At 35.6% G+C, this 15149-nt stretch overlaps 1 protein-coding gene across 1 annotated transcript in view; it reads right to left on the bottom strand.

The window, feature by feature from the left end:
- LOC109090935 (cAMP-dependent protein kinase catalytic subunit PRKX-like) overlaps positions 1-11112 on the bottom strand; it is a 49278-nt gene extending 38166 nt beyond the window's left edge. The window contains 1 exon segment of the mRNA XM_042716432.1: positions 10404-11112. Within this exon segment, the coding sequence (XP_042572366.1) occupies positions 10404-10566 (163 nt within the window). The 5' untranslated portion in view covers positions 10567-11112.
- Between the last annotated feature and the right edge of the window lie 4037 nt (positions 11113-15149).

The following is a 15149-nucleotide window of genomic DNA, read 5'->3' as shown; positions in this document are numbered from 1 at the left end:
TATTCCATTATTTAAGAAAATATCAACCAGTTTCTATATTGAGTTTTGTTTCTAACATATTTATGAATATTTAAGTAAAAATAAATTAATTTAGGATTTTAAGTCAGGTTTTAGAAGTCTTATTCAACTGACACTTGCATATTATATTTTGACAGATTTTATTAGGAAAGAGACTGATAGAGGAAACATGTTCTGGTGGATCTGCAGCAAGCTTATGATACTGTTAACCATTTAATATTATTAGATAGTGCTTTGGGTTTTTCATGTACAGTAAAATCTTGGTTAGCTTCCTATCTAACAGGGAGAGTTCAGAAGATAAAAAAAAAGATGCAGCTCTTTTAGTTGCAGATATGGAGACTGAACAAATTCAGGAGAAATTAGGTGAGGAGCTTGTTAGGGTGAAGGAATGGCTGAATGAAAATAAGCTTTTATTACATTTAGGTAAATCAGAACCCATTCTATTAGGTTCAAATTATAAACTGCATAAGGCAAAGGATTTAGCTGTTGAAAGTTCATAGTTATGTCCTAGCAAACAGAACATTGGTTAATTATCTTGGCTTGGAGTAAATATTGCTTGGAAAGTGCTGTGGAAATTTAACGCTTCAATCAAATACATTGGCAAGATATACTAGTTTTTTAAATAAGTTTAAGAGTTCTTGTTAGAAGACTTGTTCATTGTCATTTTGAATGTGTAGCACTTTGATGATTGATTTGCCCAGTATGTGGATGGCAAATTACAAAAGTCGCAAAACAAATTAGTTAGATTAGTTTTAGGATAACAATGTTTTAGTGGAAAATAGACATTTTCCGGCAGCTTGGATGATTAATTATTAAAAAAAAATTTTTTTGGCACTTCTGAATTAAAAAATGGTACAGAGAATAATTATAACAGAGATACAGTTTATTTAAAATTTTCTCAGGTTAAATTAAGACATGGTCATTTTACTTGACAGAGCATTATGGATCTTAATTTAAGACTTTGTATGGTCCAAGGGCATTTGTGCATTCTGGTGCGAAGGAGTGGACCAAGCTGCCTTTGGGCATTAAGGTTATGATGGATTATGGGTTTTAGTAAAAGAGTGAAGAGAATGTTTTTAGATAGGCTGTGTTACATTTGACTGATGTGGATTATTGTATTATTATGGTTATGAAGATCATCTCTGTGGTGTGTGTGTGTGTGTGCGTGTATATATATATATATATATATTATTAGTATGAAATGTATAGCAAAAATGTCTGGTGTCATGAAAAATTGTTTTCTTTTAATATAAAGGACCAAAATGGAAATAAGTCTTGTTACTTTATTGTGTTATCTTTGGCAAAGAAGTGTAATCCAGATGTACTGTCTCTTTTTATGTTTAATAAAACTCAACTCAAACTTCTTGGTAAACTATTTTCTAAAACTGGTCTTTATAAAGGCTGTAACGTCTCAGTAAAGCCTATTTTCAGCTTTTTACTAGGAAACCCGTGTTTTATTAATAGTTTGTGATCGCATCTGACTTTATACTGCTGGGCAGGGATAACCTTCACTGAGCTGCATTCAGCCTTGCTGTGATATCAAATGCCTTAAAATGTTTGAGCTGCATTTGCCCTTAGTTAACAAAAGAACACTAGTGCCGTATTATCCATTCATTCATTCATTCTTTCATTTTCTATTATTCAATTATTAGAATATGAGAGAAAAAAAGTGAGTTTTGACAATTATTTCTTCATTATTTTAATGACAATTTAACGATAAGAGCATTCGGATAGGAGCTTAAATCATTCATCATAGAAGGTAAATCTTTATCATCCCACAAAAAGCTCTACAAACTGGATTATGTATGCTGGGCCTAATGCTATAGTATACACTTCAAATCCATTTTTATGCAGGAGATCGCCCTTCAGAATGCTATGAGAAACATTTTCCCTTAGACCACAAAGCAATTTCCTTGTACACTAAATCACTTATATGACAAAGATGGTTGTTTCTTGGAAACAGCACTTACGTATCCAGTCAAAAAAAAAAAAAAAAACCTGTGAGCCTGCTCCAGTAATTATGTGAAAATCAAGGATTTGTTCTTTGTGTGTGGTGTAGCCTGAGTATGTATGATGACGAAGAAGATACAGCAATTATACCCCTAGGCTTACTGCATTTCTCAGAAGCATGTTTAATAAAGCACACTTTAAAAAAGATCCAACTCCCATTTTGTCAGAAAAAAACTGGTAAAGGTAGACTGAACTAACAAATGTAGAAAAGACAATATATAAAAAAGTTCAATTTACAGCCAAAAAGTAAAAGCAGTTTAGAATATTAAACAATCTAAAATTTAAAAGAAAAATCTAAATTTTAAATATTAAATTTGGTGGTGATGGTCCAACTGACAGGGTGCTGTTCGAACACTGAACTTGAGTAATGCGTTTTAGTCAAAGTATTGGGACTCATAATGGCATAACTATTTGTTATCCAGTCACGGTGGATAATTATTTTTGAAGCACAAAATAACCATTCATTAAAAAAAATGCTTGCAAGTAGCTTGCACTCTCCGGATGAGCGACTACAGCGCACATTTAACTATGTTAAACTTTTAAACTAACATTGTAATATTCTTGAAGTGTTTTATATCTACAGATTTTATTTTATTTCAAGCCGTGATGTTTTGAGAAGGCTAAATTGAACAAACAGGCTATGATCAACTCACTGTCTGCCGCTGGCCGCTTGGTCATTATATATATATATACACAAACTAAACTTTACAAACAAAAAAAGTTCCTAAATTAACTTCACAAAGAAACAAATGAGATTTTGCCATTAAAAACAAAATGGAACTATTTTAATGGCAGCAACAGCAGCTGTGTATAATGTGGAAGAGAAAAAAAAAAGACACGGGCTCCAATCGGATTTGGGCCGAGAATTCTGATAAGCTGTCGTGCAAGGGCCGGGCTAGGACCTAGATTGGAGGCCTGTGCAGGGTAAAACATATTATCCTTATTCATTTTGTTAGGTTAATAAAAGTTCAAAGTTTAATATAAGAGAATGTCATTGTAGCTATTATTTTATTGTATAGTCTATGTTTTGTTTTTGTTTGTTAATTTTTTTTTTTATTAATTATAGCCTAATGAGCCACAAACTAAGCATTCATTTGAATTAAGAGGAAAATCCCCCAAAGTTTTTTTTTTTTTTTTTTTTGTTACAACCTTAAGCATTCATTTTGTTACAAGAATAAGAAAGCATTAAACACCAAAATAATCTACCATTCTCAGAAAGTGGGATTGCTTGCTGCTGTCGCTCTTCCTCTGCTGTCTCTTTGCAATGGTTGTAGAAATGGTCGTTAATCTTAATGTGGGTACGGCACAGATGTTACAGGTAATAATATGCTCAAAGTCACGGCAACAAATTATTTTTTTAAGTCAGTTTGATAAGTTGAAATGACTTTCACAGTCAATTTGATTTATCTTAGCTCAACTTAACTCTTGCTTCTGTCATAGGTTTAGGCTACATTTTTCAATGAATTTTAAAGAATATACAAATTAATAAAATTTATTTTATTTATTTATTGTTATAAAAGTTTTATTTACTTATTGTCAACACCGCACCCCCAGCACCCCCATTTTTTTTTGGGGCTACAAGACAGGGGGTGCTGCAGCCCCCTCAGTACCCCTACTTCCCACAGTAATTTATGCGTTGTGCATACTTAAAGTTGAATCTGCTTGTCTCACAGAGTTCTCTCACCTTCTGATTTTTTTACAGTGTAAAACTAAAGCAAGAAAGGCTTCAATGCGGCATACAGAGCCCAGCTAACCCTGCACTGGCTTGCTATAGGCTTCCAACAGGAATCCAGCATGACAGGCTTATTCTCGAGAAACTAAAACCTTACAAGGTTGAGCTACATGGATGGAGTTTCAACATACTATTTACAGTGTACAGTATGGAAGACAGTTTCTGTTTTGGAATAAAACAAATAAATGAAAAGGTAAATGTGAGGTGTGAGTTTAAAACATGACAAAGTGACAGTGTGACAATGTTGCAACTACTAGACAAAATATGTAATTACGAGAAATTTGTGAGAAACAATGAGATTCAAAGTTGCAATTAGCTCACTTTTTTTTAATTCAGAGGAAAAATGAGTGATGCATTGAAATGTTTCTACATATTTCAGCTGAACAAATTTACATACTGCTATTGTAGCATCAGCTTTGGTCACGCCGAAGTTCCTCCAGCTGTCTTTACAGTTGACATGTGTAACTGTTGTAGCTTATCCTTTTTTTGAATGTGACTGTGCAACTGAGTGTTGATGGGAGTAAAAAAGGAACAAGGGGAATCTTAACCAACTGTCATCAAAATACAGTGTTACAACAATATGGTTGGGAATCGTTAGAAATTTTCTGGTTCCGGTTCCGCCTAACAGTTCCGGTTCCGGTTCCATTAAAATCATTAAATAACTATTAAAAAATAGTGGTAAGGAAAAATGCACAATACGCAACTTCTCAATGCTCAATACTGTTTATTACTTACTGTCAACTTAATTTAAAGTTTGGCAATGTCAAAAGTCAACATATATTATAGTATACGGATCTTCATTAGTAGGGTTGGGTATTGTTAGAAATTTTCCGATTCCGGTTCCAATCAAAAACTATTATTATGTTTTTTTCCATTTTACCTTCATTGAATGTAGTGTTACTGGAAGGTAGTAAGTAATGTTGAGTAATGCTAGTCCATCAATCAGCATGTGCTTCAAAGTAGGGCTGGGCGATATATCTAACGATATAATCATGCGCATCTAGTCAGTAAAGCCGGTTCCCTGATTAGCGCTAAATCGCCATCACTTGCTTTCAAATGGACCGGCATTTAGACAGAGCCGTAGATCACTGACAAGCTACGCAATATCGCGTTCATTATCGAAGGCGATACATCTGCGATAATGAACGCGATATTGCGTAGCTTGTCAGTGATCTACGGCTCTGTCTATTAAATGCCGCTCCATTTGAAAGCAGTTGATGGCGATTTAGCGCTAATCAGGGAACCGGCTTTACTGACTAGATGCGCATGATTATATCGTTAGATATATCGCCCAGCCCTACTTCAAAGTTGATGTTTTTTTTACACTATCAATAACATTTTGCTTTTTTTCAAGCAGGAATATGCTGGTTGGCCAAATAGTCCCTTGTTCATTTCCCTAAATTAATAAAATATAAACTGTTATACTTATAACCATGTATACACACACTCCATAAAGCCTCTATTTTACAAATAATAATGCAGTCAGGAGATGGTGAGATGCAATGAGTGGTTTCCACATTTTTAAACATTTAAAATGCATGAAAAATAATATTTTCTATCACTTTGTTTATCACTCTTGAAATGACTTGAACACTAAATAATCTAACCCTCATACTTACATAACAATAGCAGTCTGTTTATTTAGTGGTCCAAGTTGAAGTCAGTATGTATATTAATGACAATATGGGATAAATATAATGTAATTTATTGGTGGGAGGTGCTACGATTTGTTGGTGGGTGTTGATTCGGACGATGTGAGTTGATGTGCTGTCAGAGGAGATGGGGCACATACAGTCGTGAGAAACGATGTGTTCGGCAGTTAAAGACGCCGCGTGTCTGTGGAATGCACGTCACTGGAAACAATATGCTCAGTAATTAAAGAGGCAGGGTGGCATTTCTGTTATTTGGTTTGTGACATCCTTTACGGGAAACACCAAATCGTCAGAACACCAGTGCAAGGCTGCTTACAGCGCTTGGTCACATGTCGCACCAGAACCGTTTTCGGTACCGAAACTTAGAAATTGCTTATGGTTCCGATTCTTTTTCTGGGTTCCCAACCCTAGACAACAACTAACACCAGAAAACCAAAACCAAAACATGCTGACACATGTGCAAAATGCCTGTGTAGTACACATTCTGAACTGACCAGTTTTTTTTCCCAGACATGAACTGCTCTCCTCCTCACCCTGAGGCCCTAAAACAATGAGCTGTCCTACAGTCCAGCTACAAGATGTAGATATCACCAAAACTATTAATAACTTAGACAGGAGGCCTTAAAAAGAATAGCAGGACTAATATTAGCAGTGTTCAAGATGTAAGTGACATGACTGTCATCTATGGTTAAACATAAATGGTGGAGCTAGTGCAAACTAGAATGATGCAGGTTGTCCTCTTAGTCATGATGTTTGTTCTATGGCTTGAGTAATAATAATCCTGTCAGCTTTTGCCTGAAATCACTTGGTGCTCAGAAAGGAGGTAACATGTTGTAGCCATGTAGTTCAATATAAATATAGGGGCTTGTTTAGAAACTGAGCATTTTATAAACAGATACAATTCAGTCACATGAGATTTACTCCTTGTCAGACGGGCCTTGTTCCATCTGATTGCACGGCACATATGTATTTAAAGCAGAAGAGAAGGTGTGTAATGAAACTAATTAAAATGTGTTTGAGGTGTGAGTGAACTAAGATAGAGAGGTCTTCAGGGGCGTAAGGAACGTGAAGAACAAAAATACATGATATTCAGTTTTCTTATTGGCTTAGATTTTAAAGACAAGAAAAGAACAACCATAAATTAGAAGTAGTAAATTTGCCATACGCAGTTCTGCACACTGATCTATAAAATGTAGATGAGAGAAACATTATGAGTTGGATTTTAAAAAAGGATTTCAGTTGCTGAGTCGGTGGACTTTCAAAGGCACACCAGAAATAGTAATACTGTGAAATATTATTACAATTTAAAATAATTGTTTCCTAATTTGATATATTTGTCATTTATTTTCAGCATCCATCACTGCAGTCCTCAGTGTCAGATGATTCTTCAGAAATTATTCTAATTAGTGGTCGACCGATATATCGGCCAATATTTGGCATTTTGCAAATATCGGCAACGGCCGATAAGTTTTTTTCTGCTTGCCCGATGTGTTCGAGGCAGGACTTTTATTTTGACAGTGGGAGTGGCAGCACCTGAGCACACAGATTGCTATTATATTATTAGTAATAGGCAAATATTATAATACTTTCTCGTTTGCGGTCAGCATTTAGCAAATACACATTTATATAATTTAAATATATTTTTATATGTTTTCAGTATTTTTCATATTTTAATTTATACAAACTTATTTCATCTAAAGTATAAGTATGTATGAAGTGTGCATTTTTATCCAGCATGATCGTGTGTTTTCTGCCTGACGGTCGGTCGGTCCATGTTAACTGAATGCTTTAAACTTTAAACTCGTGATTTCAAATAATGCTGTGCTTTTTGCATTTGCCCACTGTCATATTCATGTAATTTTCTCTGTGTGCTGTATGTGAAATGAGTGTTACCCTGGCTTTATTTGAAAAATATTATTCCCAATGCACACAAACTTCCCAGGATACTGAGTGCCCTGTTGGTTACAGTGTTTACTTCCTTTTTAATTATATTTTTATTAAATATTTATTTATTTTGAAAAATACTTTATCATCTAAAGATCATCTAAAGTATAAGTATGTTTATAAGTATGTTTATTTTACACATTTATTTTTTAATCTAAATATTAATTACAATTTTTTTTTTTAATTATATCGGCTTTATATCGCCCCCCCACTGCATTTCAATATATCGGCATCGGCTGTCAAAAAAACAATATTGGTCGACCATTAATTCTAAAATGCTAATTTGCTGTTCAAGAAACATTAATATCAGTGTTAAAACCAGTTGTGCTTACTAACATTTTTGTGGAAAACAAGATACAAGATTTTTTTGATGAATACAAAGTTCAAAGAACAGTAAAATTATAAATGCCTTCACTGTAACCTTTTACTTCAATGCGTTCTTGACTAATAAATGTATTAATTTATTTGCTTTATGCTTCAGTTAGGCTTTTTTTCTTTATTATGACAATTATATCATGCTGATATTTGTGACCATGCCCCCCAAAATATAAATTTGAATCTGATTACAGAGATCATAAAAACATGTTCATCATAAAAGAGCTGTATTCAAAACATAGTCAGTGAGCGATAGTATGAACATAGTATGTTCCCGCAAAGAAATAAGGCATAACTTTGATTCTCACTGTAGTATTGTTGTTGCCGCCACCACCGACATGTTGTGGAGACACTGTGTTTCATGGTGAAAGCGAAACTACTTTGTTTGGCCTTTCAAAAGAGGACGATATCCATTTTGTCATGCCTAGAGTTGATCCGTGCTAATCGCTGAGGAAATACATAACTTCACGCTGTGGATTGCCAGATCGGCTTTCACCATGGACGAAGGGGAGTCCAGCCCGGGGTCGTCACATGTGGTTGCCGCAAGCCCGCAATGCAACACAACGTGTAGAAAGACAGTATTTATAAAGACAGTATTTATAAAGACAGTATTTATAAAGACAAAGTCATTATAATCAGTAATTATGTCCCCACTGGATGCAACAAATGCCTCGTTTATAATGTTTTTTTTTTTTTTTTTATGTTTTGTCTCGTCGCTCCATCACAGTATGATAAGGGACGTAACATTTACGTCACCCGCTTGAAGTTTTCAGCCAATCACAACGCACTGGATAGCTGGCCAATCACAGCACACCTCGCTTTTCAGACTGATGAGCTTTGTAAAAATCAATGTGTTTCAGAAAGGCGGGGCATAGAGAAGAAACAATAATGTACAGTATGTGGAAAATAATTTGTTTATCGAAACTTAAAGAGCATAAACACATTTCATTACACCAAATAATTTTCTTTTTATCAACATCATATGACCCCTTTAATAAGCCGAAAACGCATTTGATCATGTAAACGCGGTAACCCGTTTTCTTTTGTCAAAGTAAGGTCATAAACGGCGTAAGTATAAAACTGTCGCAACAACAGGTAGGTTTTTTTGCCTCTTACTCCAGTTTCGCACAGAATGTAAACACAATAGCCCATTTTCTGTCGGCTTATTGAAGCGCAGATGTGTGATATGTGACAGGAACGCATCGTTAGCGCAGATTTAAGTGCATCTACACCAAGCAAACATCTTCCAGTAAAGACTTTTTCATGACTCAGAAAAATTTGTTCTCATCGAATCAAAAAAAAAAAAAGGTGTTCTCATCTCGTGCAGCTTAAGTAGAAGTGGTTCAGTCACAATGCTGCGTTTATAACTGCATGAGAGGATAATATACGAGCTGTACGTTTCCCGACATGTTGCAAGCTTAATTTAACATCACAACTGACAAATGAGTCAGATACGCAAATGATTATATTTTGACGTCACTACAGGGAAATAACCTGATTTATTAATGAAGTCATTTAAACGCAGCTTACTTGCGTTGTCATGTTACTGATGTGCATGTAAACGGGGAAAACTGGTTATTTTAATAAGCTGATATTTTTGAGTTAACAGCTTATTGGTATGCATGTAAACATGCTCATTGTAAATGAAAACTGTTCAAAAGGTTGTACTGTTGTGTACCTGGGTGTTGAGCAGTCAGCTGATGCAACTGCGAAAATACATTTTTCCAAAAAACCTCCTGGTGTTCTGAAAATTAGACCTTCCCTCACAGTTATTTTCATTTGTGAAAAGTTAACAGTAACACCATTCACCCTTTCCAAATACATATGATCGGAGACACTCCTGATAAATGTAATAGTTTGCTCAGCAAATGCTCAGCAAATGCCAGTTGAAATGTTAGTTTCCATGAATGGCCTCAATTAAATATAAAATAAGCGTACTGTAAGTGTGACTAAATTCTACTGGTAACAAGCAACAATGCATAACTTTGAACTATATTTAGGTCTTGCTCTGGTAAAGCAAGCATGCAGGTGCACTTGACAGCCCATTATCTTGCTCTGGTAAAGCAAGCATGCAGGTGCACTTGACAGCCTATTGTGACCCATACTCAGAATTAGTGCTCTGCATTTTAACCCATCCGAAGTGCACACACACAGAGCAGTGAACACACACACACACTGTGAACACACACCCGGAGCAGTGGGCAGCCATTTTATGCTGCGGCGCCCAGGGAGCAGTTGGGGGTTCGATGCCTTGCTCAAGGGCACCTAAGTCGTGGTATTGAAGGTGGAGAGAGAACTGTACAGCACTCCCCCCACCCCACAATTCCTGCCGGCCCGGGACTCGAACTCACAACCCTTCGATTGGGAGTCCGACTCTCTAACCATTAGGCCACGACTCCCCCCATTGACTCTCTAACCATTCATTACTGGAGTCATCCCCAAGGGAATTCCCAGGGCAAATTAATATGCTGCTATACAGATCTAGCTTGTCTCTTTGTATAGTTGGGTAGTCTAAATGATAAGCTTAGGATTAAAAACTGAACCTTGAAATGATACTAAAAAGCCACTTGGTGGGACAAACATGGGTGTACACAACTGAGAATATGAAAACGTTTTAGGAAATATTTGTTGACAAAAACGTGTTTTAATTTGATGCATAAGGGCTAACTTACCAACAGTGGCAATGGTGTCCAGGTCATCTAGTGTGTAGGTCCTGCTGATGGTCAGGGATGCGGCCCCTGCGGATAACGTGGGACTTCCTGCGTCTGTCCTGCCACTATCCCGACCAGAACTGCTTTCATTATTTAGTCCAGCTTTGCCTTTAGTTGCTGCCATCTTCTTCCGTGTAATTTTCTAACTCTAGCCACATTAATGGCAACTTCTAGATATCAAGTCCAGTATTTCCGCTTTTGGAAAACGCGCTATTGATAATATACTCATTGATCCGTTTCGGTCAAGTTAACATATCCTTTGTTCGCACAATCCAGACTGTGATCCTCTGCTTTCCATCGCCTGGTAGCCAGAAATGTATCAGAACAGTAAAGCCTAGTAAACATAAAGTCATTAAAATGTTAAGCTATTCATGCCAATGGTACTGTAATTTATTCTGTACTTTATTACAGACGTTGCCTGTACGACTTACGTTACCGTACGTTAACAAAGACAGGAGTGGACAGAATTCAAACTTAAGTCTTACGAATCCAGGAGGTTATCCAGTTGAATTTTTTCAGGAGCAAGGAAACGGCATGGACGCTGGTTGATAGTCGCTTATGTATATTGCCCGATATTAGAGACTTTTCGATTATTTACTTCCCCCTTCCGTCCCCATCAAAGAAATCTGAACCCATTTCCCCTTCAAAACATCGCTCAGCGGCAAGGAAGCAGAGAAACTCTTGAAAACTGACAGACAGCGGCGTCGACCAATCATAGGCAGCGCGCTATCTGCAATGTCCAATCGAACGTCTGAAAAGGCGGAGCCTTTCCTGACTGACAGCTTGAGTGTACGTATTTTCCCTGTGGTTTGTAGCACATGTAGAAAACGTAGACATCACCACGCCTTGGGTACTGGATGCTATTTCGGGGGAGGAAGACACGTTGTAGCGTGAGTCTTTCTGACAGGAGAATTTTCATATTTCAGACAAGATGTAGGCTATTTATAAATTAAATTTTACTAAGATGTAGACTGTTTATAAATAAATAAATAAATAAATAAATAATTATATAGGCCTATTTTTTTTTCTTGACCATAATCAAAAACATAGCCTATCTAATATACTATGGTATATATATAATAATTCTCAGTCAACTAGGTCAATGTGTCCAAATAATACTTAACATAATACTGAACAAAATTGTACAACACAGAGTAGAGAGCTGATAGTTACAGTCCTCCACTGGAGCTTTGTGTTTAAAGCAGTAATGGCAAGTTCATAAATTATTAAAAACCCAAGACTTGCAGAAGGCAAGGATGGGTTGCTATGTTCATTTAGTTATTATTTTGTCATATGGACTATATGTAAATATCTGTTATGTGAAAATACTTATTTATGGCTTATTCATATGCTAAATAAAAGCAATTGTATTATTTATTTATTTATTGATTGATTTTGCAGATTCTGCACGGGGGGTAGTATATCTGCAGTATAACTACACTAGTTTAGGCCTATTTATTTGGAATGTATATGATGGAGGTTATAGGCACAATTTTCATTGAAAATGGAGGAAATGTGAATGGGAATTTGTATTTGAATTTCTGAAGCACACTCTTTTAAATTACTAATTTAGGACAGCTGCTCAAGACCCCATACAGACAAAATTTGCAGCCCACACACATGGCCAGACCGGCTCACACACTTACTGTTATAGACTCACTGACCCATGTGTAAAACTTAAGTGTCAGTCTATTTATGCACTGTACTCTCTGACCAGCCATGGGGAAGTGATCTAAACCTAAACTAGTTTACAGGTGCCATTATCAATTTTCTTCTTAAGCTTTTACAGTTTTTCTCAGTCACTTTGATGCATTTCTCATTTCAGAAATGAAATTCTCAAAACTACTTGTTGAACTTCCACATCGTCTAGTTATTTATACACATCCTAAAACCACTTTTTCATTCTTTTGAACAAGTTGCGATGGCTTTGGTACATTCATGCAATTGATCATGTTTATTTGTCTGCGTATTCTTACATTATCAGTTGCTAATGTCATGTTGCTCAGAATGTATTATATAGTTCTCTGTGCAACAGTCTTACCCCTCAAAACATCTAGGCATTAGTTCATCGTATAAAAATCATTAAAAATGCAAAATGGTTGATCTAGTTGTCATAAACTGTCAAGCACATTTTCTACACATTTCTATTAGTTTTTGTAAATTTGTCATAAATTGTGCAGGTGAATCTTGACTTTCACTAATGAAGAGAATGTAGATCAGCTAATGATAAACCAGTTCTCTGAAATTGCTTACAGTTTTTTTCAATTGCTAACATCTGTTTGTCCAATCTGTAGTCACATTTTCAAAACGCTATGCACAATTAGCACAACATCAGTCTGTTGTAACCATACCTTTAACACAATTCATGTTGTTTTCACACAATATTCAGTAAATTAACACGTTTCTAAAATGCTTAATTTTTCTTTTCACATACAGTAAGCTTACCCCCTACCAAAATCATAGATCTTTCTAATCTTTTTTTACAAATGCTTAAACACAGCATGACAGAAATGAAGACCTAATGTTCCAAACTTTAAATATAGTGTAAAGCCTCTATGTCTGCAACAACAGCAACTCAAAAGTATTGAAAAAATATATCTATATAAAATATTGCAACAACTGAGAAGCATTTTTAAGTAACAGATTACTAAAATATTTAGAAATAGCTTATTCCAGTCTCAGTTGGAGGAATAGCCAGGTGTTGATGCTTTTTCCAATACATCAACATAGAGTAAAAAAGACCTCTTTGAATTGGTTTTGTGGATGCAGAACAACACAAAGAATCAGAGACAGAGACAATATTGACAACATGACCAAGCATTTTGACTATCTGAACAATGACTCAAGGACTTTTCATTCTGATGGCACTGATATGTTGACTGACATAAATACTTACTTTTGAGAGATGAACTAAAGATTTTGAGTAAGTTACAGGCTTTTGCAGGTAATCCATTGTGTGATGCTGTTTGTACGAATTGTTTTGAGAAAGGCACATACTTCTTTGCAAATATGATTCGAGAAATGCATCAAAGCGAATGAGAAAAACTGTAATAATGGGCTGTTCAAAACTCAAAGCATTTGAATAAACTTAAACTTAAGAATAAAATACACCAAAAATGAAAAACTTAAAAAAAATATTTTAAATAAATTTGAGTAAAAATAAATTAGTTTTAATTACCAAAACAATAATATTTACATTGGTGGTCAAAAATATTAGATCACTAGTATTTTCACCAGATAAAATGGTTTTAAGTCTTATTTCTATGTTTTGCTGTAGCGTGTCAATAGGAAATCCAAAACATTTCCAAACATTAATTTTGCCATTAAATGTAATAATCCAGTGACATTTTGCACAAGGAGTCTGACAACAGCCCAAACAGAGATCTGATCTCACCATCATCATCCAGTCTGTCTGGAACAACATGAAGATGCTTCAAAATACCTACCTGAAAAACTATGCACAAGTGCACCTAGGCCAAAAGCTGCTTTAAGGAAATTCTTAAAAAAAATCTATTTATCTATTACATTATTTTTGACAGCATCCTCAAGTGCCTAGAACTTTAAACAGTACTGTAGCTCTACAGGTAGGTTTGTTAAAGCATCTTGTAAAAACAAACAAACAAACAAACAAAAAAAAACTTAAAATTAAGATGATTATTTTTATTTAATTTAAATACAATTCCTTAAAATCGTGGCACTAAAGAAATAACATTATGTGAGCCTTAAATAAATAATTACTTAAATAATCTTACATAAATTGTTGTGATGTGTTCAGCTTAACATTCAACAAGTTCAAACACATCATTTATTTGAAGTATGTGAAGAAAAAAAATATAGTACATAAAACAGATTTTACTTATATAATATCACCCTATGGAAAGTGCCTTTTATTCTCTCTCAAGCAGAGAAGCTCCAACCAGCTCAGTGTGTTTTTATTATAGATGGTTTCTGTGAAAGCTGTTACACCATTCCTCTCCAGATCAAAGTGGAGCACGTCTTCAGCTTAGGCTCATAAGCTACTAAGAGTATTTCTCAGTCTTTCTGATGTATGTATTTTGTAACCTAACGATGATTGAGTCTTTTCTGTGTAGCAAGTAATGCAATGTCATATCATTCAGCCGTCATTGGGGGAGGAAATAGACTGTTGGCTTGCATGGTTAGCTTGCAGAATTCCATTAAGCCTTTCAGAGGCTGTCAGTCTGAGTACATATCATATTCACTGACAGGGTAACAGCCGCTGCCGCCACCAATGCCCTTGGAACACTGCGTTTCTGAGTGTTGGAGTCAGCTACAGTGCACGCACAATGTCAGCTCTAACATTTAGATTGTGTAGCATTCTGAAACACTGCTGCAACATGTATGGCTGGTAATCTGACATGTTCATGTTGACAGAAACTGGCATAGCCTTTGTTGAACATGAATCAATTCTACATCACCTAACCTTTTTAGTCTGATAGAAACAAACTGCTCTGGAACAAAGGGTCTACAACATCTTATTTAGCATGGTCATAGTGTATCAGAGGAATTATATAATCAATGGGTGACGTGGATGAGGCAGAATTCCATTATTCTCTCATTTCATTGGCTGAGCAGCACCGGTCATGCACCAGAGATAGTAGAGTGGTTCTGAACCATAGGGACTCAGAAACTTCCAAGGGTGCCTCAAGAGGACATAAAATGATTGAAAATAAGACAAAACAATCTTAA

Source organism: Cyprinus carpio, chromosome B1 (genome assembly GCF_018340385.1).
Source record: "Cyprinus carpio isolate SPL01 chromosome B1, ASM1834038v1, whole genome shotgun sequence".
Taxonomy (NCBI): domain Eukaryota; kingdom Metazoa; phylum Chordata; class Actinopteri; order Cypriniformes; family Cyprinidae; genus Cyprinus; species Cyprinus carpio.
The sequence above is the reverse complement of the archived record's forward strand: the minus strand, read 5'-3'. Positions and strand labels throughout refer to the sequence as shown.